Consider the following 25461-nt stretch of genomic DNA (forward strand, 5'->3'; position numbering starts at 1 on the left):
CACATACGATGGAAAGCATAATGGAGGCTGCAGGGAGCAGGTGTCCTGTGCACTTTAACTCTTTATCTTGTAAATCATCATCCTGCTGTTGGAATGTGAATCTGATGAGGCTTCTCGCTTGAACTTCCTCTGGGCCTGACATTGCATTGCTTCTCTGAGGTTGCAGGAAGAAACAGCCGGAATATGCCAACAGACAAATGAGAGTCCGCATCGGAGAAGACAGATACAAAGTTGCCCTGGTTCCATTACAGAGGTTTATGCATTTATGCATCTTTTGGCCTCCAAAACAAAATTCATTTCAGCGGAGACTCTATCTGCAGGCCGCTCAGCTATTAGTGCATAATGTGGTTCAGACATGCAAAGGCAGGCGGAAGCAGAGCAGCTTCTCAACCGACTCATCACCCAATTAAGATCCTATTGTTGAGAGCTCAAGTACCAAAGTGTCCTACATCGCTCTAGGCATAATGCACTGCACTAACACACAGATACACACATAGCAGTTCTTCCAAGAATTTATATGAAATATTTCCCCTATAAATCCACAACTGAAAGATATAGGACCTTTACAACCCTTCAGGTGTTCTCGCTTCATCTGCCTGATGAGACCTCTACTCATGTTGAAATTGAGCTACAAGATGAATTAGCTGAGGTCACTGAAGTCCAAAAAGAAGGATAAAGATGTAATTTGTCCCGCCCTCACAGGTGAATCAATGTCAAAAGGAGGGTCAGGGAGCTGTCAATCACACTTTGTCTACAGAGGAGGTGGTCTAATATGGCAATAAAATTAAGAAGAATTTCAAATATGGATCTTCTTAAATCCTATAAGCCTACAGCATTAACATGAACGTCAAAGTTGGGATTAAATCAAACTGGAGGTTGACGTAAAGTAAGCGATTTGTATGTGGATGAGGGGGGGTGCCATGAACCTTGGGTTGAACCTTGGTCCAGACTTTCAGGTGTGAAAAAGCCCAAAGTAGACGAAGGAACAAGACAAAGATGAAACTAATGAAGCCAGGGCAGGTAACTAACCCTACTGTCACGATATGGACCTAATGAGCTGTGTCTGAAATCTCCCTTTCATTCACTACCTCCTACTTTACTATAGTGACGTTGAATTACCATTTTTAAAGGTAGAAACTAATTTGTTTTTCTGCGGTTTGTTGTGTGATGCTGTGCTTGAAGTTACGTGTACAATAGACCGGGCTGTTCCTGCTGCCCTCTGTCCTCTTTCGTCTCTTTGCCTTGAGAGAACTGCATGATGGTATGTTGCTCGGTTAGTGACCAATCGGTTGTACACTACCTTCCACGATGCATTGTGGGAAACATAGTCCACTATATATATAATGTAAATGAGTCATTGCGATTCTTATTTGGATCTGCACTAAATTGCACTCACATCAAAATATCAGTCTCCTCAACATGCCAGATTTCTTTCACCAACATCCATGACTTATTCTCAGAGAAATCAATGAAAAACATCTAGATTTTTCAGTTTTAAAGAAATTTTTTAAATGAATTGCCGTTTTATATTAACTGACAAGCCACTGTGCCGACTGCTGACCATAAACATATGTTAAAGACTATATTGGGATCAGGCAAATCTTACATTAAAGGTTGAGTGTAAGATTTAGCTGAAATGGATCAATTGGCAGAAACTGAAAATAAAATAATCCCAGTAGTGTTTCTTCTAAATTGTACAAATTGTTTTCTTAACCCTAGAATGGGCCCTTTTTAGATTATTTCTATGAGGTGTCCAGAACAACATACTAAAAGTCCTAAGAAATCCTAGTTGAGGAAATATGTTTAATTCTCATCAATGTGTGCCAATAAGGCCAGGCAACAATACACCCCAAAAGGGCTATTTTTTTCGTTTACTCCTATCAAAATAAAACTTTACACAATGAAAGTAACCATGAAACGTAACATTTTTTGTATTACAAGTTTCTTTGAAATTTTTTTTTAATATGCAAGTGAGCTATACACTCATCGAATATGCCCAAAATACACCCAGCTCATGTGCTTGTCAAACTCATTTCAAAAGAAACTTGTAATACAAAAAAAGTTACTTTTCATAAATACTTTTACTATGTAAAGTTTTATTGTGGTAGGAGTAAAGGAAAACATTAAGCCTATTTGGGTATATTTGGGGCATAGTCGATTAGTGTATAGCTCATTTGCATATTCAAATTCATTTTCAAAGAAACTTGTAATACAAAAAATGTTACGTTTCATGGTTACTTTCATTGTGTAAAGTTTTATTTTGATAGGAGTAAACGAAAAAAATAGCCCTTTTGGGGTGTATTGTTGCCTGGCCTTATTGGCACACATTGATGAGAATTAAACATATTTCCTCAACTAGGATTTCTTAGGACTTTTAGTATGTTGTTCTGGACACCTCATAGAAATGATCTATGCTGAAAAAAATTCTTTTACAATTAGTCGGTCGGAAAACGCTACTTTGCCTGGACTATTTATATTTGTTATACCTTTTTATTCTGCAGCCAAGACAAAAAATTGACTGATTTGTTTCTATTAATAAAGAGTATCTGCTGACTGGGTAACAGCGTTGCTTTCCTATATCATAACAAATGACAATGGTTGGACAGCTGCTCTCCTGTGTCCTCGCCAGTTTAAATCTCCCTCTCCCCGCTATGCAACTTCCGTTCCAGCTCCACCAGCTCCGTCACTCGTGTCCTTTCCTCATCCACAGCTTCTCCGGCAGCTTCAGGCGGGGGGAGCTTCAACTTCAGCAGCGGCATCCAGAGTGCAGGTGTCCCCGCCGCGTACCCCACCGAGTCCCGGGTCCCGAAGGCACCGGAGAGACCCCCATGTTCATGCCCACATCCACGGTCCGGTCGCAGCGCCAGAGCAGCAGCAGCATCACCGAGCGCGGCATCGGAGGAGACGGCACAGAGGAGGAGGAGGAGAGGGAGGAGGAGGAGGTGGTGGTGGAAGAGGAGGAGGAGGAGGAGGAGGAGGGGAGAGGCAGCACCGAAGGACGGGCTCCCGATGTGCAATGAATGTGCTCCGAGACGATTCCGTGAAGCAGATCTGTCGCTCTCTGCTGCGGGGATAAAATAATCACCGTCTGATAAATAAAGAAAGAAGAAGAAGAAGAGGAAGAGACTTCCAGCGCAAGCACAGAGAGCGAGAGAGAGCCGGGGAGGACGAGGGACCGCTGCGCCGAGCGGGGGGACGCGAAGGGGGGGAACTCGATCTGCATGTGAGACCGCTGCGTGGTCCACACACACCGGAGGCAAGAGATGCAGCCTGCCAACAAGCTCCTGACTCTCACCCTCCTCATCTTCATGGGCACAGAACTCACCCAAGTAGGTCCCACTGTTATTCTCACTATTATTCTCACTCGTTCTATCTCGTCAAACGCCATTTTCCACCCTTCACAATCCGCAGCTAATTGGCTCCAGATCCGTTTAAGAGATGTGACCAGTTTACCCTCGGTATAAGAGAGCCCCGGTGAATTAGCCCTCCGCCACGCTTAACCGGATTAACGGGTGGGATTACATGACGGGGAATGCATTGTGCTTGACGGGCGAGGAGAGATCCAGATGATCCCTCCTCCTCCTCCCTGCTCCTCCGCGCCTGTCACATTGGTGGAGATGTCACACAACGAATCAATCAGTGTCACTCCGATCAGGACTGAGGAGCAGGTCCTTCCCGGGCACTGGGTCTGCAGAGGCCAGTGTTGCTGCAGATGCTGGGGGGCTGCGCTGGTCTCCACAAACCCCAAACGCAGTGTCTGACTGGGGGGGTGATGCTGTGCAGAGCATGCTCAGTGACCACAGGCTGACTTGGAGAACATTTAGTGCAGCAATGTGAAAAGCAGCACGGCTCAGTTGTAAACAGAATCATATGGCTGATAAAACGTCCTCCTTTATTGGGGAACCATTTGCTGTAATAGTTAGTGCTGCATTAAACTTTTTTTCTTTGGCTTCATGGATCCTCGCAAAACAGGAGAGGATGCAGAGGAAGGGTTTATTTATCCCAAGGCCCCTGCTACCAGTGGGTTGCAGCATCTGATGTTTTAATTACCTTTCTCGCAAGAACAGTCATATTTCACAGGCTTCGCGCTTGTGTGAATCCAATTGCCGGTGGTAATTGGAGGCTAAAACTAAATAAAATCAAAAAAAAATCCAATGGGCCTCTGAGGTACTATCCATAAAGTATTCCCTGTTCCCCCCAGCGTGGCCGTGATATACTCCAAGTGACACACTCAATAAATTTGTGTTGGTGGAAGTAGGTTGCAGCAGCAAAAGCCTGCCCGGCCCTGATAACCAAAGCGTGTTAGAACAATATTGATGTAATATTGCCCTGACAGAAATATGCCAAGCCATTGATTTTCCGCAAATTTATGAGGGATGTCAGCGGGCGGGAGCCGAGCGGGCATTTTTTATTCATGGCGCAACAGCTTGGCTTTGACGCTTGTGGTGGAATTTGATTTGTAAAGTGATCAAAGCCGTAACCTTACACGCGGTTATTGCCGGTGTTATTTTACACCCCCCCTCTCACAACGATGACACTGACTGCAGAGGCCTATAATGTGAACTGGATGTGCACAGCAACAAAAAAAAATGCTGACACAATGGGGCTATTTGCACTGATTGATGGGAGCCATCAGTCAGGGGATATTGGGAAGAGAAGGTGTTACATTTTGGGTGTCGGGGTCCTGCACAGTGCAGGTCAGGGCCCGTGTTACAGTGCACAGTCTTCCTCTGATGGCCTCAGAGTGTCTGTCGTCTGCTTGAAGGTAAGTCGATATTAGTCCACAGCTCGCCTGTCTGCTCATTTCCAGAACAGAAACACAGGACAACGCTGACAGGCCCTATTAATACTGCCCCTGCCACACAATCCCACAATCCATTTCACTGTGGGAAGACCAGGCCTCTGCACATCCCGCCGCTGCTTGAATCAAAAAAAAGAAAAAAGTGAGAGGTGTTATCTGGACACAGAAGTGTAGAGAGCCATTTATTGCCAGATTACTCATCAGGAAGGGAAAAAAAGAGCCACCCAGGCAGAATAGCTCCAACCTTTTTACACTGAACAATAACATCCTCCTAATGACCACATTAAGCACTGTGCCACTGAAGGCTCGCTTTCAGACGCTGCCGGGCAGCTGCAGCTCTCTCCCTCCAACATCTGGGCTGAGGGAGGAGGGAGACGCCTGATTAGTAGCTTGGTCTCTCCCTCTTCGATTCTGACCACATTCGCTCACCTCTGTCCAGGCTTCTTGAGGGATTTGCCTGGCGTTCACACAGAGAGAGAATAGTAAGCAGCCAGAGTGGCATCTGTTCCTCACCTAGCGGCTCCCCCCGAAAGCATCTCACCAAACAGATGGCGCCGGTACACAGCCGCCCCTTTGACACCATGCAACCTACATATCATAACAAAACCTGCAAACACCAACCTTGCACACGAATCCTGCAAAACATCTGCTTAGGGTTGAGCTTTAAATTTGCATGCATGCACAATTCAATATATGTGGATTTTTACACTAAAGAAATGTGCCAAGCCTCCTAATTTACACGAGACAACTTTGCCAACGTGTCTTTGTTACGCAAGCATGCATAACAAGGGGTTCAGCAAGGGAGCGATTTGAAACGGATAAGGATTTTTAATGTATAAGACGAGGGGGGAGAAAGGAATCAATCTGGTTTTATGTTAGAACCTGAGATGGAGTTGAGCTGAATTGCAATGTGCATGGTGTGAGTGGCAGCTGGGGTTGAAGCTATTTATTATTCAGTATGGCTGGTTGAGCGATGGAGCAGGAGGGAGAGAGGGAGAACAGAAGTGGAGTAGGTGGAGACACAGTGCATTTTGCTGTGCACTTGCAGGCTGGAAAAGTGATTTTTCACTGAGCTTTTACCACATTGTATACTGAGCGTTCCTGTTTGGTTATCACAGTGTGTGCACACCGACACCTGTTCTCTATAATGCAAAACAGCATAACAGCCAGAAACGCTACGTCTGTGAAGCCTGAATGTTGCATTTGTTAGATGTTTACTGCTCATTTGTATTACACTGGCTCCTGTTATAAGATGTGCCTGCTTATCCCTCCACATCTGCACCAGCTAAACTTTAATTTGCGCCTACTATTGCAAAGTGAAAATAACATCAATGCAACCTCTACAACGCCTCAGGCAACGTTCTCATTGGCCTAAGCCGAGCGCTTGCCTCCCAAGGCCAAACAATCCTACACATGATTGTTGTAAATTTCCTACATCTACTCCTTAATCAGCATTCACACCAAAAATAATCAGTTCGTCCCTGACCCAGGCCACATCCCTCCAACAAGCCTGGTTGAATCAGTTTCGTAGTTTCTGTGTGATCCTGCTAACACATAAAACCAACTAGAATGGCACTAAGATGCCGTATACGTCAGGCAAGTACCAACAATGCTCTTGTGAAACCACAATTAAATCCACAGGACCATGAACATGCACCAAATTGCACACACTAATAAATATCAGTCCCCTAAACATGTCTGATTTCTTTCCTCAAGAGTAATACTGGAAAATGTTGACAATCTCGCAGATAATCTCACAATGCAAAGGAAAGTGAATGAAAAGTCTGAATCCACTTCAAAGATTATCCCCTGACCCAGATCAACATACACATTCATCTTTCCACCGAGTTATTGTTTTAACACATCTAGTTTTTCCGTATTCCTGTTAACCAACCAACAAACAGACGGTGAAAAATAAAGGTGGATATAAAAATCAACAGATCTGACATAATCCACTTCAAAGATTATCCCCTGACCCAGATCAACATACACATTCATCTTTCCACCGAGTTATTGTTTTAACACATCTAGTTTTTCCGTATTCCTGTTAACCAACCAACAAACAGACGGTGAAAAATAAAGGTGGATATAAAAATCAACAGATCTGACATAATCTTATTCACACACAGCATCCCTGATCATTGCGCAGGTGTCGCTATAGTCTACAAACTTGAGATCTCGTAGACAGACTGTTTACATTACTTTAAATAAGACATTATCTTGATTTATGGTGTTTACATGAAATGCTGATATAATATTCCATTCATAATCAGGTGTACGTGTCACAGCCCACAGTCTGACTGACATTAATGTTACATTCTACTACTTGTATCTGTCGATGGTGCAGAATGCTGTGAAATCTCCAATGCGTAGTGATTAAGGTCAGAATAATCAACATGTCTAAATTTGATTGTTGCTTATAATGAGTATGACCTTATTGAGAGTGAGGTAATCAGAAAAAGGTGATTACATTAATTCAGACTATTCACTTAATCTGTTTAATATCAGAATATAAATGTGTCTAATGATAAATCCCCACTTCTTCAATCCTTCCACCAGTGGAGTACAGTTCTAATAAAACCGTTTTAATGTAAAATCTCTGTACAAATCACTCTTGATAAATCCAGTAGGTGGCAGGCTGATAACTGGATGAGTCATGGATTAATCCTCTTTTATCGCTGCACCTGTGGCGTCCCTCCTGATGCTGCCGTTTTAAAAACCCTGAGCACTTGATATTGGAGGCAGGAACCCAAAACCCTCAGATGATTTCCATCACTGTCTTTAAAGCTGAAAGGGGGTCTGCAGCTGCGGGGCTCGTGGAAGACTTGAGTCGTATCTGTGTCATTAGAGAGCGCTGTGCCGAGCCGTGCACAGCAGTGAGCTGACCCAACCGGTGCCTCACTCTAATCTGTGCGAGGCGTCAACACAGTGAGCTCTGCACCTCAAAGGTCACGGAAGAAGTGGTAGAGACGAGAGCGAGGGAGGTGGAGAGAGCTCGAACCTTGCCTCCATCTTTTGAGTTTACATGAAAAAGCCATTATGGTGCTGACAGAAATAACTGTGGACGCAAGAGCCACTCTCGCTATTCGGGGGAGCTCATGTATCATGCAGTGGTGCAATTTAGCCCCTGGCCTGGAATGTCTGTCTACAGGCCGGTTGATGGAGAACTTGGGCTCTGGTCAGATATATGATAAGCTAAGATAAATCCAGACTTTATTAGTTTAACAAGATTAAGGTCTTATATACTACAATGTATAAGGTCCGATATATCTAGGAGTGTAAACCACAGGTTTTCAAAGTGGCTTTTTACAGTTTCATGTGATGCTCAGCGAATGGAAGAGAATAAAAGGTTTTGTTTTTAAAAGTAGATCATGCAGATCTGGTTAATACTGTAATTGAGTTCAATTCTATTGTTTCCACCACTGGTCCGGAGTCAGTAGATAATAACTATCGCAGTACAGACCTTATTTGACAAGATAAAAGAGATAACATAATCTTTTGTTAGTCACATCTGGGAAATTGGCTCTGTTGCAGCAGCAAATTGAGGGAAAGTCAAAAAACATATCAGTAAAACTAATAAATAATTCAACACGCAACACAAGGGAAAGTAAAAATAGAATAGAAATAGTGCAAACGGAATATAAACAGTGTGAAAGGATTGTACTTTAGCCTTTGGATTGCACAGAATCAATTGTCCTTTCAATTTGTCCTGTCAAAAAAACCCCGACTTGGTCTAATTCTAAATATGCACCAAATCATCTGAACCTAATGCAACTGGAATGTTTTGAGTTAAAGTGGCTGTAAATTCCCTGCATGGACCTTTAAAATATATATGCCTTTGAAAAGTAAATCAAAATTAACGAGTACTTTTTTAATTGGGTATTTAAAATAAATCTCCTCCTCCTACTCCTCCTCCCATTATAAACCCTCCCTCCCCCTCTGGTTGCTGCAATGCCATTTGTGGCTACACGATGGCGCCAGAGTCCCACGAATGAAAAGCTCCATTCTCGTTCGGAGCTGATGGTCCCCAGGACTCTGCTCCATCAATAAAACATGAAATCATTTCTGCGCTCTGACACCGCACAGTGCGCCACTGCGACGTGACATATTTTGCGCAAGTGTTTTGGGTTTATTTTCACATTTAATTAATCTTTGGTTGAAATAAGTGGGGGCAGTTCCACCGTGCAGGTGCACACAGAGAGACCCCTCATCTTCTGGGGGAGCACAAGTGATAAAGATGTCACTGTCTGGGATAAATAATTCCTCAGTGTCATTGTCATTCCCTCTGGGCACGGCCAGTGTCGTGGCGCGCACCTAAGGGCGCAATTCGTCATATTTCCATGACCGGACCCCAACCTGGCTGACATCATTGCGTCTGGAGATATACATAGATCCGTAGTACCTCCTCCTTCCTGCTCTCACCCATTTGGAGCAGCCCGTGCGTGTAGTCGGTGGCACTTAATCACAGCGCGCACCAAGGCAGGAGGCGGGCCGTCGGGCGTGAACGAAATAGTAACGGTGAGGAGGAGAGGCAGCAGTGTGTGTGTGGGACCAGGCAGCAGAGGAGCTATCCGGAGGACGCATCCAGCTTTGGTTTTTATCTCTTCGCCTTTTTTTATCCATCCTCCACTGCGCTGGATCCGGTGCCGCCGCCGCCGCAGCTCATTCTCCGTCCCGACCTTCCCAGTTCGGGTCGTATCCATCGCGCGTCCGACCCGTTCGCCGCCAGGGCTTCGTTGGGAGATGTCCAAAAAAAGACCAGCCGAGCCGGAGTTCCGGGTGAAACAGCCAGCCGCTCTGGGCAACATGACCCGCCGCCTCCTCCCCGGTTCCGCGCTGGAGTCTGTAGAATGAAGACGGCTTAAAAAAAAAAATTCAAAGAAAAGTCTTAAGGGAAGCAGCGCGCAAAGATGTCGGTGCCTTTGCTGAAGATCGGCGTCGTGCTCAGCACCATGGCGATGATCACCAACTGGATGTCGCAGACCCTCCCCTCTCTGGTGGGGCTCAACACCACCAAGCTCACGGCGGCGCAGGGGGGATATCCAGACCGGAGCACAGGAGTAAGTGCGCAAATTACGCATTATTTCCTGCGGATTTGGCTCTTTTTGACACATTTTTTCCTGAATGAACGTCGACTGTTGCAACCCTAATAAGCTGCAGTTCAAGTGTAGGCAGCATAAGAGCGATTTTGAGTGCGTTTGATTCACACTTCAGAGGAGAAATCCTGTCAGCGTGATGCGTAAAAGCGCCTTGGAGACGCATCATAGAAATCTCACTCCTGCGTTCTGATGCTGCTCCAGCTGCCACAGTCTCCTACGCTACCTTGCACTAAGTGGAAACTTATCTGTTGCTTAATTTTCTGTCCTGGCATTGATATGATTAATATCAAGTTGTAGGATATTAGGGGGGAGGGTTGACGTGAGAAATTTCAAAGCAGAGTTATTTTTAACCCCACGGAACAGCAGGGAGTCTTCCTTCCTTCCTTTTCTTCACTGGTGAATGAGCGAAGATCAAAGCTGAGGTGCCGTGGTTAGGATTTCTTTTGCATCAGATTATGTGGAGCCAGTTCTGTGCCAGGATACTATTAGGAGCGCTCTGTCTGTCAAGAGGTTATAGCAGTGGAATCTGGAACAATGGATGCTGCGGCCAGGTCCTTAAATAGAGAGGAAAAGGAAAGGATTCGGAAAAGTGATCTATACTGGAGGAATTAGGTTTATTCTAGGATTTTCTTCAGAGACAATTCTAGTTTTTTTTCTTACATCAGTAGGTTCCGAGGGGTTTTATTTGATCTCTTTCTGCGTGACAGCACCGACCAGGTATTTCAGAGACAGATGCCTGACAGTGATTTTCTTCATCTCGTCAGCACATCCTCTGGAAGGAATCTGTGCCGCTGACTAACAGACACTGATTGCTCCTTTTTCGGATTCTGTGAGGTCAATTCCTTCTCGCTAATTGAATCAATCTGCAGGTCTGGTCTATACAATTCTTATATTGCTGATGCGGGGATGATCTTTGTCAAAGTCACCTACACATAACCTTATCTAATCAGTAACTGGAGGTGTGTCTCGAGGGGAAGAAAAAAACTCAAGTCAAACACTTCACGCTCTGAGCTTACACACACACACACACACACAAACCCCACTGAATTATGGAGTAGCTTCAGCCGTCTTGATTGGCTGCATCTTCCCTTTGTGTGGCTTTAAAATATACAGTAGGCTGGTGCAGAACGGGTGGAGCCTGGTGGTTTGTGGCGTCCAGATGGTGATAAATATATCACAATACAGCTTTAGCAATAAACTGGCCCAACACACTCGAAAACACCTTGGGCTTAAAAGTGTCGCGGACAAACACAGGAAGGTGCCAGCCTTGTGTCTTTTTTCTTTCATTCTATGCTTTGTTCCACTGTCCTCCAGCTCCTCTGTTCATCCGCCCGTGTTTCTCTCTTTATCCGCTCCTTCGTCCTCAGGTGTTGCCAGCAAACCCGGAGGAATCGTGGCAGGTGTACAGTTCAGCCCAGGATAGCGAGGGGAGGTGTGTCTGCACGGTGGTGGCGCCCCAGCAGTCCATGTGCTCACGGGATGCCCGCACCAAACAACTGAGGCAGCTGTTAGAGAAGGTAAAACACAGCTTAACCTTTCATCAACGCATGACCCCGGCGATCAATGTCATACAAAGCACACAGAAACCACCTTTACTCCTTTTTTATCTTCTCGACACACAAACACAGAGACACACATTTAGGTCAAGTCATGTTTGTGGTCTCGATCCCCTCTGCCCGTTGGACAAGAATAGAAATAAAACTCTAATGAGCTCCCTGGAAACCCAACAGGCGTCATGGGAGGAAGCTATACACCGACTCTCTGAGTTTCTATTGTGCTGCACTTATCCAGAGGAACACTTCTAATGATGCAACCCAGTTCAACACCCAGAGACTGGGTCACATCATTTACACAGGCGGAACATTTTGAGCATATTTATGACAAATTGCTTTCCATTCAAAGGTGAGATTGTCCCAACACGATGTGGACTAGCTCACTGATTCGCATAAGCTGCGAGAAAACACAGACATGACCAGATTTCTTTTGAATAAATGGCTGATAAGCAAAGACCATGGAGTTTTGGAGAAAGTAAATGTCTTAACAGTGTTGCCCTCTACATTGGCACCATGTGTCGGAGGCTACTGTCTAATTGGCCTAATGTCAGAGATTGTGAATCTTTAAGAAGAGAATGTCGAGACAAAATAACATATTGGGAATCTTTACATTTCTCCTTGTGCATCATAATTTCTTGAAATACATCTGACTAATGTTTCCATATGGAACCCCAGGTCCAGAACATGACCCAGTCCATCCAAGTGCTGGACCAGCGGACCCAGAGGGACCTGCAGTACGTGGAGAAGATGGAGGTCCAGCTCCGAGGTCTGGAGACCAAGTTCAGGCAGGTGGAGGAGAACCACAAGCAGAACATCGCCAAGCAATATAAGGTACGTAGCCATATCTCCAGCCATCAACCCAACCGCCATTCAGCTCAAGATATTCACAGCTGCTCTATCGCCCGTCACACGCAGCCTTATCCATTTTGTGCTCATGTGTTTCCAATGTAGAGATTGTACAGATTTATCTAAAGCTCCCTACCACACATCAAGAAACCCACAATGAATACATAATTAAAGAGAGTAAATGATTGAATGTACAAACTCAAGTGCAAGAGTTCACATTATAATTCCTCACTGACTCATTTAAAAAACATGTGACAGAATCCTAAATGAACTGTCAAATAAGATTGAATAAAACAAGTTTATAAATTTCACCACATGCTGGTTGTACATTGGCACTCAAATCTCTGCACATGGGAAACACATGCATGTTAGTATAACAAGGCATATTTCCTAGAAGGTTAACTGTTCCTATGCAAGCAGGCCAGGGTATTGAGTTAAATTTACCTTTTATCTCCTTTTAATGTCCTTTAGCATGTAAGTAGGGCTGTAGATAAATAATCTCTATCTTTTATTGTTCATTGAGATACAGATTATTGTCTCAGATACCTCAAGTAAAATGCAGATAACTTTATATTGCTCAAGATGATGTCATCAATCACCTACTGAACAACAGTCCAAATTTTGAAATATTGATTTGGCTATCACAGAACACGCACAAATTCTGAGATTTTGAGAATATCATAAGGTTACTGCAGCATTTTTGTTGTTTAAACTTATACCAAACTAACGAGATGCTCCTCATTCCTCATTTTTAGAAATCTGAGACGATCTGATATTCCTCAAGTAATAAGACACTTAATAAACTTATGAATTTATTCTCTTAAATGTATAACTTTTTTCTTGTAATATTATTCTCCAAATCTCAGATAATTTCAGATGAGATAATCAGTTACTAAAATTATGAAAGTTAAAGATTTTGTGAAAAATAGTTTGGACAACTTGATACCCAGCCCTGTTTGCAGCCACTTACACAAATGCATTGTTTCATTGTACCTATATTCTTACTATTACCACTCAATCAAATGCATCTTCAATGTTTGTATCATTTATATCTGCACCAATACATTTGTGTGATCCCACCATCACGTGCATGTTCAAAAACCTCTTGCACCCACCTCCAGTGCATGTGTGCAGTATTCTGTATTCTGCCATATACAAAGTGTGTGTGCGTTTGATTGTCTGTTTGTGTGTTAGATAGGTTAGCAAGCTCAAGTCCCTGTCAACAGTTGTGTCGTTTTCTTGCTTGCAGGGCTAACTTTAAGACATGTAAAGAGAGCCACAGGGAAGAAGAGGCAGGTCAATTCCAGATTCCCCCTGAGCTGGGCCACAGTACTGAGAGCATTTGGGCAACAAACAGTTAATTTAGCACCATTAAGACTAAGAAACCCCACCCCTCTCCCAAATCAACCCACCACTGATCTCTTCCTGCATGTTACTGCTGTTAAAGTTTTCCATCTAAAAGCTTTTTTTTTCAAAAGTAAAGACATTTATTACTATTATTACAATTATTATTATTATCAATTGCTGTTATGCATTTTATTTTCTTTGGCTTTTGTCTATGCATATTTGGTTACTCAACAAATCTCTGCGTAAAACTATAGACGTAAAAATTCGAGACACTTTGTTGTGTGTGACATGTAAAAGCATGTAACCCTTAATACGATGTTGCATTTTAAACGATGATGACCAATAAAGAGCTTTCCCAATTGTTGTCGGTGTACCGAGGGCTTGCTTTTTAAAAAACGGTTGGTCACTGCCGGGACGGAGCCGCTCCGCTCGTCCTCCAGGCGGGTGGAGGTTTGTTTGCTCAGACACACACTTGCACAGACAAAACACAGTTTTTCTTTCTCTTTCTATCCCACACACACAAACACCGAACATGGACACAAACAGGGGGTCTTCATGTCAGTTTAGAGGCAGGGTAAAGTCAGAGTAGTCAGGTCAGACAGGTGTTTTTTTTTTTTTTCTTTCTTTTACGGACAGCAGGACTCTTTTATGTCGGGCATGACACTCAACCGAGCTTATTCTAATCCTTTCAGGCCATAAAAGCGAAAATGGAGGAGCTTAGACCGTTGATACCAGTGTTGGAGGAGTACAAGGCCGATGCCAAATTGGTATTGCAGTTTAAGGAGGAGGTCCAGAATCTGACGTCAGTTCTAAACGAACTTCAGGAGGAGATGGGGGCCTATGACTACGAGGAGCTCCACAACAGAGTGTCAAATCTTGAGGAGAGACTCCGAGCATGCATGCAAAAATTAGGTAGGCAAAGACAGCTGTTGGCACACACCATGCTTCCGACACATGCATGCACGACAACACTCCCACTGACACCCAGTATGCTGTGACTGGCCAGAGAAGAGAGCCTCAGGCAGACTCACATGACACAAACATAATGTGCGTCTGTAATGATCCAACACTGAAATACAGAATACACAGGCTAATGCTGATTATTTACACTGTTTCATATGTGGTTGTACACTGTGGGCCTTTGCTGTTTGTTTCCTCTTACACTGTCAAGGAAAACACATAATGAAATACATGCATGCACTCGTAGAATTGGAGTTACGCCCTGTTAACTTCCTTATTAACTGTACATTCTTCCTGCAAAGCAAAAAGAAAGTCAGGCTGAAACCACTGGTCGTTTGACAGACAACCAGTCAGCACCAATTTTCATAATTGATTAAATTGTTCTGAGCCATTTATCCATCAAACAGCCAAACAGTCATTCTGGGTTCTAGCACCTCAGATGTGACAAATCGCTGCATTTCTCTGTTCCCGTTTTGCATCATTGCAAATTAAAAACCTTGTGCACTATTGATCAGACAAAATAAGCTATTTGAGAACCCTGCCTCAGGCTCTGGAAATGTTAGATTTGAATTAACAATTTTTTAACAAGTTGTTGAATGTGGCATGAATTGCAAGACGAATCGATAATAAATGATATTATTAGTGGGAGTTCTGCAATGCCCGTTTGTTCATTTTGTATATGCGTGGCATGAATCTACATTGAAAACTCACCTCCTGTGATGCTATTAGTGGGATATTAAAAAACATGATTAGGCATTAAAGGAAGGTTGGATAAATTGTTTTTGAAAGACTTAACTTATTTGTTGAAATCCTCTTCACGTCCTGCTAGCGTCAATAATTAAAGTCTGCTGAAAAGAAAAGGAAAAAACGCAGGTATCTGTGGCCCCTTGCAGGCCTGTAATAAACACCACCAATTAGACCGAATGAAATGATTGGCTGGCTTACCTGTCCTTTCACTAACCGACCGGCCTGGTTGCTCAAACGCTACCTGTGCTCTGACCGCGCATGACCAGAGTCTTCACAAGCCAGAAAGACACAAGCCACTAAAGCAGAGACGATGGCCAGAAGTTAGTGAGCCAGTCATGGAAAACTCGTCCTTTACCAGTCAGGCAGTCATCGCTTGTGTTTTAGGGGGCGTACTTTTGACAACAGGGCCAATGGGAGGGGTCGGGATGTATAGTTTTCACCGATTACCAACCCCAGCTTTAAGCATTTAATGCATTTCCACACACAAACTCAGAAGAAGAGGGCGTCCTAGACTCGCAAGTTCCCATCGCAGTCCTATCTTTGCTTTTAGCCCCTGTCTCAGCGCCTTCACACCTCTGTCACAGCCCACAGTGCTAATAGATGCGCACCCACACGACAGTGACTAAGATATATTGCTGACACGTACAAGCCGCACATCTCGGGTATGTTGTGTCCCTGTTTCAAATTACTCACAGCGTGCGATGACAGCAAGAAATTGGGAAAGAGCTTTTTGCATACTGTTCTTTTTGGGAGCTCCAGTGGAGTGGCAGTGATTGTATTTAAATTGAATGCACTGGAGTTAAACAAAAAAAAGCAGACACCTAATCTCAGCTCCGCTTGTTATTACTTCAGTCATGCACGATACCTGCAGGAGACCTGTCAGTGCATGCAGCCGCAGTTCAATGCCACTCTGCACAACTGTGGTCAGACTGGCTGAGATAGCAGAGCGGGGAAGTGCGGCGTGTGTGCGAGATCAGACGAGATAAAGGCGAGGTCACCCAGTGAGGGACGAGCTCGGGCAGAACAGAGAGGGACCTTTCCCTTTCATCTCCACAGGACTGCGGAGGAACTCATGCACAGTGGCCACAAACACTCCGGTACACTGCCGTTATTGAGATTAAACTCGCGAAGGTCGCCCGCCGCATTATCATCGGCTGAACAACAGCAGAAACAAAATTGGGGAAAAAATACAGAGGGCTGGGGAAATTTTTTACACTAAATAATACATCGAGCGAGTGGAGAAAGTGATAGAGGGTGGTACAAGGGGAGCGAGGAGAGAGAGTGATAAAGTGAAGGCGAGCGGGCAAAGTGAAAGAGAGTAACTAGGGTCCCTGCAGAGCTGTCCTTCAAGCTGTTTTCTGCCGGAGAGACAAACAGCCCGGCGGCTGCTGGGACACAATGGCCATCGATCAAGAGGACATGCCAGCTTGCTGGGCAATAATCAAATAAATAAATCACTCTGACTCATGCCCGGGCAACGTGCAGCCACAGACAGCTTTAGGCAAATCCAGGGCCCTTCACAGCAAAATACTGATGCATGGAACCAGGAAGTCAGAGCTGCACGCAAAGCTCTCTGCCACCTGCTGATACCACTTCTTCTCACCTTCTACTTCCTCTGCAGACCGTAACGTTGCAGGTATAATAATAAAGGTTAAAAGGCCAATTAATTAAACAATGTGATACAGGGACGGGAAGAGAGTAGGAGATGAGTAGGTATGATGCCCCTGAAAACTTGCTTTCAAATCTCTATTACATTAAAAAGTTCCAACCATGTACTGTATATAAGGGAGTGATCGAGATGGTATGGCTTCACTTTTGGGGAGCAGTCATGTCGTCTATCTTTATTACAGTATAATACCAAAACTAATTAAGGCAATTGTGAGTTTAAAAACATTTTAAATTGTTTATCTACGCATGAAAATGTTCTAGCCTCAGTTATGTGGGTGTTTTTTGATCAGATTTCATCATCAGTGAACAAACAACCCACCAACTGTCACTACAGAATCTGATTTGAATATTGCTGAATCCTGAATGGTAGAAGGATTATGTGACACCACCAGTATAAAATAGGTTAGATAATATTTGTCTTATGGCTCAGGTTTATTCCGAAATCTAACTAAGGGGAACACAGTGTTTTACAGCCAGTACACTGACAGAAAGACAGTTCAATAAATCCAAATTATCCTTTAAAAACAGCTATTCGTCATCCTCAGCAGTTGACCATTTATTCTATAGCTAAATCTAAAGCTGATGGCTAAATTCTATCAGCTCCAGTTCCCATTAGGTTTTCCATTTGCTCTGCCCTCTGCGTCGTACCAGGCAAATTCAGGCCAGAGGGGGATTAGACTCTGTGCATCTCCAGACTGTGGATCCATCAGCAGGCCCCCCCCGGCTGCCCGCTGTAGTAGCTGTCATCTAAAGATAGAGGCATGATTATAGAGAAAAGAAATAAATAAATCAATGGGCAGTGTATTACTGCTATGTCTAATCCCACTGAGGGTTATGTAAGGGACTTAACCCCCCTACTAGAAATAGTAGATGCTGCTCATGTGGGCATGTGTTTGTCTCTCACCCGCCGCTGAGGTGCGATGCCCACTCGCGCTTACAGGCACGACATACGTTGCACACCGAGGCCCACACACACTCAGGCATATAGGCAAAAAAAAAACAATCAAAAAAGCACAAGTTTCATTGTGAAAGACCTTTGAGGAAATGAAGATGAAGGCATATAATTGAATGAGACTCGCAGAGGGAAACAAAAGGCAATTCTGGGTTTATGATTCTGAAGTAAAATTACATTTTGCAGTGATGATCGTGGCTATAAAGGAAGAGGAGAGGGGAGTGCAGCAGTCAGCGGTTAATGAATGCAACGCTTCATAGAAAAAGATGCTAATGAAACTCCTTAAATGAGCCATCGTCACAGTGTCTCACTCCTTAAATTAGCATATCAGAACGATTCATTACATTCATTGGGAAAAATTAATTCATCAAAATATTCTAATTGACCTTTGTCCTGCTGAAAAACAGCCTGTGGATGTGCTGCTGCCGTGAGGAGAGGTCTTCTTATTTGGTAAAAAAGTGCATCTGGTCACCTGCGCTCATTAGACGGGGTACATTAGTCCGACCAGCTCTCAGTCATGAGGGACTCGGCGCCCGGCGCTAGTTTTGTCAAATTCACATTAACACCTCAGTCAACAGTAATTAACACGAAAGCAGCTTACAAGCAGCACACAAAAGTAGAAAGCGGCTCCCCGCTTTCCTATTCCCTCTTTCTCACACCGAGAGTGAAACAGACACGAGCATGTGTGAAAGGAATAATAAGCAACTGGTGTACGGTACAGGACATGCAAAGAGAGAGAGAGAGGCACACGCAGAGCAACACGATGGACATCAGCTCCCTCAGGCAAACACATTTTGATTTGAAGTCAAATGAAAGTAAAAGTCCACACAAATGGGAGTCGCACTAGATGTTCCCATTTCACTTCTCTCTCTGCAGCATGCGGCAAACTTACGGGCATCAGTGATCCCATCACCATCAAGACGTCTGGATCCAGGTTCGGATCCTGGATGACTGACCCTCTGGCACCTGAAGGAGACACTCGGGTACGTACTACTGCACACAGTCATCACACAGTATGGATGGCAACTCCTCGTGTGAGTTTGAATTAATTACTATTGGTATCAAAAGCTGACTGTTTCATTCTGATATTTGTGAGTCTTAAGATTTATTTACTTTTGTGTTTTTCTTAGTTTTATTTTTATTCAGGCAAAGTTCATGTGTGGCAGTGAAGAGATGGCATTACATATCGCAGGTTTGGTTATTTGTTGGAGAACATGCTCATTTTCCTAAATGATTATAATTGAGATCTGGGAAATTTCAAACAAATCAAAACCCTGTTGCTCAATAGCAAGACTAATTTTGGGAAACACACCTAAGGAGAAATATATGAGCAATATAAGAAGCTATTTTGTTTGCTCGGATGAGATGTTAACCCACAACCTCATGGTGAAGACAAGGCTCCAGGAAATAACTGGTACCAGCCAATAAAGAGTTTAGATAGCTGAAAGTTCAGTTTTCCGATGAGTAAGGTTATTCTGCGGTTCCACATCATGAACTTTGCCACTCTGCGGCCATAAATCATACAGACATATATGCAGTGACTGTATCTAGACAATGGACAGGTACACAGACACAGCAGCACACCGGTGACCAGGACTTTATGGGGTTGTTCTGTTAGTTCTAAGATCTTTCGCTTGGTTACATCATCATTGTCAGACTTAATGTTTCCCTCAAGTATTTTATTATATATATATATATATATATATATATATATATATATATATATATATATATATATATATAAATACAAACCCGCAAGCAATGCACAACTTCATCTCAGGGTTTCAACTTGCCTAAGATGCCTTAAGTGCACACACAAACCACACTATTGATTTTTAAATTCAAGCAATTATGTTTATCTTGTATTGCCTTTAATGGCTTCAAAGGTTCCTATTGTAGTAGTTGTGCTCTACCCTGAATTTAAATACTTCATCATTATGTTTATATGATCGATGGTTATTAGAAAGTTATCGTGCCCACTCAAGCACTTGGTGCCCTACACACAGTGTGTTTTATAGTAGCAGTGGTGGAAATAGCATTGTCGTGATCACTAGGAAATGTCAGAATTCAAAATAGTAACACTAAAACGGAGTAGATACAGCAACTCTGGAATAGAAAGCTGAGGTCAATAACCTTTTGTCATTGCAGAGTACAATAAGCTTATTTTCAGAAGGTCAGATGGTTCATTCACAAAATAGCAAAGCTCAAAAAGGCAAATCACTAGGAGAAAAGAGGAATTCCTGTAAGTCTAGTGATATTCCTAAAAAAAAAAAAGGCATCACATACAAATAAATTATTGCACCTCAGGGTTTTGGGTAGAAGGTATTAAAAACTGTGGAAATATATAAAATAATCCTCCCTATCCTCTGTTGTTCCACAATAAATGTAAAGTTTTAGCTCAGAACTTGTTATTTTTATGTACGTGTCTCAAATATTTTCAGCTGATGGTGTTGCAAAGGTTATTTTTAATCTTTAGAATTTTCTAAAATGTTTGTGAAAGCATTGCTACACACACGATTATAGATCACCCAAACTTTAGAGTTGATTCTGACTTTTTCCTACGACCAAGGTCAATTATCTCTGTAAAATCAGTCTTTGTTACTTGGTTGCCGGCCTTTTATCAGCTGATTGCATCTGATTTTCTCTTTGTGGAGCTCAGCTGCTGTTTGCTCGATAAGTGGCTCTGCTTTGATTACTGAGACACATTAACACCGAAATGCTGGGGGGCATTAATCTATATGGTTTTAGCAGGAAGCTGCTCCGCGGACGAGGAGTATCGGCTGCATGAAATAAAGAGAAGGTGTATTTGGCTGCTAAGCGTGAACATGCTGTCGGTGCACCACCTTTATGAGACTCATTAATAAGAGACAATGTCGCACGGAAGGAGAGAGGATGAAAACTTAGGAAGAAGCAGCATGCGGTGCAGAAGCTGTGCAAATTTGCATCTGAAAGGATAAATGTCATGACAACACAGGGTTTTTAATGCATATATAGTTGAAAAATTTAGTAAGATTATATTTAGCATACAATGGTCAACTTTTTTTTGTAGAAACTAATACATTTTGAACAGAACACATGAAAAGATCTGCTGGGTTATCAAAGAACAGCAGAGAAAGAATGAATGTAATTGACGGGAGCAGACAGGCCCGCTCCACTTCGTTTCATCTCTCGGTTTCCTTACCTCGGCTCTTTTTTTTTTTCTCTGGGCCCGTCGAGACCCGCTTCCTTGATGTGATTTATTTTTTCAGTCAATCACAGGTGTGGGGTTGGGGGGGGCTTCAGGTTTCTCAGTCCCGCTGAGACACAGGAAGTGTTTCAGCCTCGAGCGGCTCCGGGATAAGAGCGCTCTGCCCACCACCACCAGGGGCCAACAGGAAGCTGGGTCGGAGCAACAGAGACAGGCTTTTATCTGAAATGTTGGGCATTATCCCCGCGGGGCCCGGCTCGTGCCACCCTGCGTCTATCATCCTGATTGTGTTCAGGAGCTGCTGGGTCCCAGCTTCGTCTGCTCTTCGAGGACAATCTCAGCACTAACTTAATTGGAATGCTCTTTTGTTGTGTGATTTGATTTATTCTCGGTGTGATCTGTACACAACTGATGAATGACGATGATAGGGTTCTGTGCTAATTTCCTTTCTCTCGTCATATTGTCTAGGTCTGGTACATGGATGGTTACCACAACAACCGCTTTGTGCGGGAGTACAAGTCCATGCAGGACTTCATGATGTCGGACAACTTCACCTCCCACCGGCTGCCCCATCCGTGGTCAGGCACAGGTCAGGTGGTCTACAACGGCTCCATCTACTTCAACAAGTTCCAGAGCCACGTCATCATCAAGTTCGACTTCCGCACCTCCTCCATCAGCAAGTCCCGGCAGCTCGACTATGCCGGCTTCAATAACGCGTACCACTACGCCTGGGGCGGACACTCTGACATTGACCTCATGGTGGACGAGGGAGGGCTGTGGGCCGTCTACGCCACCAACCAGAATGCCGGCAACATCGTCCTCAGCAAGCTAAACCCTGGGACGCTGCAGATCATCAAGAGCTGGACCACCAACCACCCGAAAAGGAGCGCCGGTGAGTCTTTTATGATCTGCGGCACGCTCTACGTCACCAACGGCTACTCAGGAGGGACCAAGGTCTATTACGCCTACTCCACCAACTCCTCTACCTACGAGTACATTGACATTGCCTTCCAGAATAAGTACTCGCATATCTCCATGCTGGACTACAACCCACGTGACAGGGCCCTCTATGCTTGGAACAATGGCCACCAGGTCCTTTACAACGTCACGCTGTTCCACGTCATCCGCTCGGAGGAACTGTAACTGCGGAAAAATGGATTACAACCGTCAATACATATTGTCTGAGTAGAGATCTCCCTATATACAAAAATATATCTGCGAAAGAAAAAGACTTAATGGCGAGAACATTCTATTTATAATTAAATAACGTTTACTGAGAGACTGAATCAACAGTGAATGCAACCTGGATTGAATGTGCATATACATGACACTGAAAAAATATCTCAAATTGAAGGGTTTCATTCCGAAATGTGATATATTAAAAAAAGCTTTATTAGTTAATATCACAAAGTCATAGATGACATAACTGTAAATAAACGACAAAAAAACTAAAGTTACCCACAGTAGACTTTATTTTAATAGCTAGCTGCCATCATTTTGTTAGGTGTGTTATTTTGGAATGAAACTCTTTAATTGTTTGCCACATAGAACATGATTGTAAAGTAGACTATATATCAGACGTAAGAGAATAAGAACAGATGCCAAAAAAAAGAAGAATTAACATCATGCCTTTTTTTTTTATATAACTGAACATCAACCGAGGTGCGCTCCCGTGGCTCCGGGTCTTTCTGCAGAAATCCTCCCAGCTGAACTTGTGGGCTGAGCTTGGGGTCTGGATACGAGACTGTTAGTAATAAAACTGTAGGATCCCCAGGGTCCCATGCACGGGCGAGACAGAGAAGTGGGTCTAGTCAGGAGACTCCATAGCCTAACGGTTAGGCTCGGTCTGTCATATCGTTTTTTAATCGAGTACAGTAGCAAATTAAAAAAGGAGAGAAACAACAATAACAAGATCCACTAAAAGACCTGAAGGCACTGACTGTTGACAGCGCTGTTCTTTAAGATGATTTTCCTGTGTTAGTGACTGTGTGTGAAAAAGGCTTTCTTTGCATGAGTGTTTACTATCACTCCGGTATGCTCTACTGAATGTCTTTTGTTGTGTGATACTATTAAAAAAAAAAGGAGAAAGAATTGTGGGGTGGGTGAGCGGGGAGAACAGGGTACAATACCTTTGGGATTGGTTCTGGGCTTTAAACTTTGTTCCTGTTTTTCTATTTCTTTGCGATCAACCCCTTCTCGTATCACTGTAAATGTTAGCATTGAGCTTTGCCTCTCTGTATTTGTTTATCTGGACCGCGTGGGAGGTATCAACACAACTCGCATCTCTCCGAAGAAGAAGAAGAGGAAGAAAAAAAAGAAAAAACAGAATGTAATAATAAGCATTGTATCCAGGGAACCTGGTCGTCCTATCTTCAATTCACAACATGCGCCTGTAGTAGGGAGAGGTTTTTTTATTTAGTTTTTTTATTGTACGAGGATTATCCTGTCCAATGTCATGTGCCCCCCACCCCCCACCCACTGAAGGATAATGCTGTTTAAATGTATACCCTCGCTGAGGACAAAAGCTTTCCACTCTTTTTGCGCTTTGCTGGACATGTGTTGTATCTGAGATAAGATAGTTAATGATTCGTGTCAATAAAACAGAGAATTCTGACACAGGGATTGTTGCCTTTAAAAAGCTTTCGGAAAAAAGTTGCCATGTGGCAGCGCACTTAGTGATCTGCATATGAGCAGTCATGAACTGTTACATCAGAAGTAATGCTCTTATTCTGACTTTTGTGCTGCATTCCTTAAGATCACTCTAGTCTTTGGTTTAGTCATCAGGATGAAACATCTGCAGATACTTATCTTTTCATCTTTAAACATGTGCCGAGGCAAACCAGAGCTGCCTCAGTGTATAACTGAAGTCTCCCCCGCCGAGACTCGTATGAAGTCACCATGACCTTTGACTGCTGCAAGTGGAGTCCAAGTGACAATTGGTCAGAACTTGAAATTCATATCGGCAGACTTGAGATATCATGTTAAAGAGGCCCAAACCACATTTTGTGAGGCCAACTTGACCTTGATCTTTTTCCTTTGACCAACAAAATGGAATCAGTATATCAGAGAGTCTAACAGAATATTTGTGCCAAAGTTGAAAGGGTCCTCTCAAGTCGTTTTTCAGGAAACGTGTTCACAACCTCAGCGTGAAGACGAAGCTGTTACAAACGACATACAGGGGTCCAGTATGAAACATTTGCTCCTCAGCAAAGAGGAATAGACACAGTAACTCAGTCTTTTTTTAAAGTCTGGACACTTCTAATGTGATAAAGTTAAGGGTTATACGAAAGTAACTTAATAACATCCTTGACAAGAATTTTCTTTCTTCTTTTGATCACTTACCCCCACCACCACCTCCACCCTTGGTTTTCTCCCTCATCCTTCTGCCAGTCTATCTTTCCCGCTCTTTGTTGCCCCCGCTCCCTTGCTGCCTCTTAGTCCTCTGATGTTTCAATCGATGAATAAATGATTGCTTCTATTCTCACTCCGAGTGCTTGGCCAACACAAGCTGCTTTTGCTCCCCAGAAAGACTTCGGATATGGGAGACTGACAGGCAGAAGAAAAGAAAGAAAAAACAAACAAAAAAAGAGCGACAGACAGCACAACATGCTCGGTGGAAGGCCTCACAGCGTATGACACAATGAGCTGTCAGTCAGCAGCGGAATATATTTGCATCTTAACGCACTGATTGGTGCATCAAGAGACTTCGCTGCTCTCCCTCTAGTCCCAGTTCCCCCCCCCCGACGTCAATACGCACACATACGCTGGTGAATCTGACAGTTGCATTTCATTTCATCATTTCTCACAAGGGCTCCCCTCCTTTCATGGCCGCACCAGTGTTTTGTTTACCCCGGACTTAAATGGGCGCAGTAGGCTAATTATCTTGCGAATACCTTGCCCTCTAAATGCCACAGCTACTGCAGCAGCACTTCTGGGAGTAAAAAAAGGACACACACACAGTAAGAGGTTTGACCTTGCTTCGGCCAGCTGTAAGGTGCATCATCCCCCCAAGGACAAAACCACTTATCAGTGACAGAAAGCTACTGCGTACGTGCAAACAAGAGAAATAATGTTGCATAGCACTGCAGTGACTTTTGTGCATCGGAGGGTTGAATTGCAGTAGGTAACCCTGAGCAGTCAGTCTGTGACTGCTGCTGACAAACTGCTAATTGATATTCAACCTTATATCACTCATTTGTGCAGCCACTTCTGAAGATTTATGTAAAATAATAAAACGTGGCAAGGGTTACATCTTAAAAATTATGACAAGTGCCATTAAAAAGATCCTTAATTGACATTAC

General features: G+C 43.5%; 1 protein-coding gene across 4 annotated transcripts; it reads left to right on the forward strand.

The window, feature by feature from the left end:
* Positions 1–3263: 3263 nt before the first annotated feature.
* olfm1b (olfactomedin 1b) lies at positions 3264–22303 on the forward strand. Of its 4 annotated transcripts, none has more exons than XM_061076623.1 (6): positions 3264–3329; positions 11268–11417; positions 12129–12284; positions 14339–14558; positions 18850–18956; positions 21629–22303. In XM_061076623.1, exons 1-6 carry the CDS (start codon positions 3264–3266, stop codon positions 22301–22303), a joined length of 1374 nt encoding a protein of 457 aa, XP_060932606.1. The 4 variants fall into 4 exon arrangements, with proteins under 4 accessions (XP_060932606.1, XP_060932598.1, XP_060932581.1 ...); XM_061076615.1 differs by lacking the exon at positions 3264–3329 and adding an exon at positions 9712–9865 and having other exon boundaries at positions 11278–11417; XM_061076598.1 differs by lacking the exon at positions 3264–3329 and adding an exon at positions 9712–9861 and having other exon boundaries at positions 11268–11456.
* The last annotated feature ends 3158 nt before the right edge of the window (positions 22304–25461 follow it).

The sequence above is a fragment of the Limanda limanda genome, chromosome 1, assembly GCF_963576545.1.
Source record: "Limanda limanda chromosome 1, fLimLim1.1, whole genome shotgun sequence".
NCBI lineage: Eukaryota > Metazoa > Chordata > Actinopteri > Pleuronectiformes > Pleuronectidae > Limanda > Limanda limanda.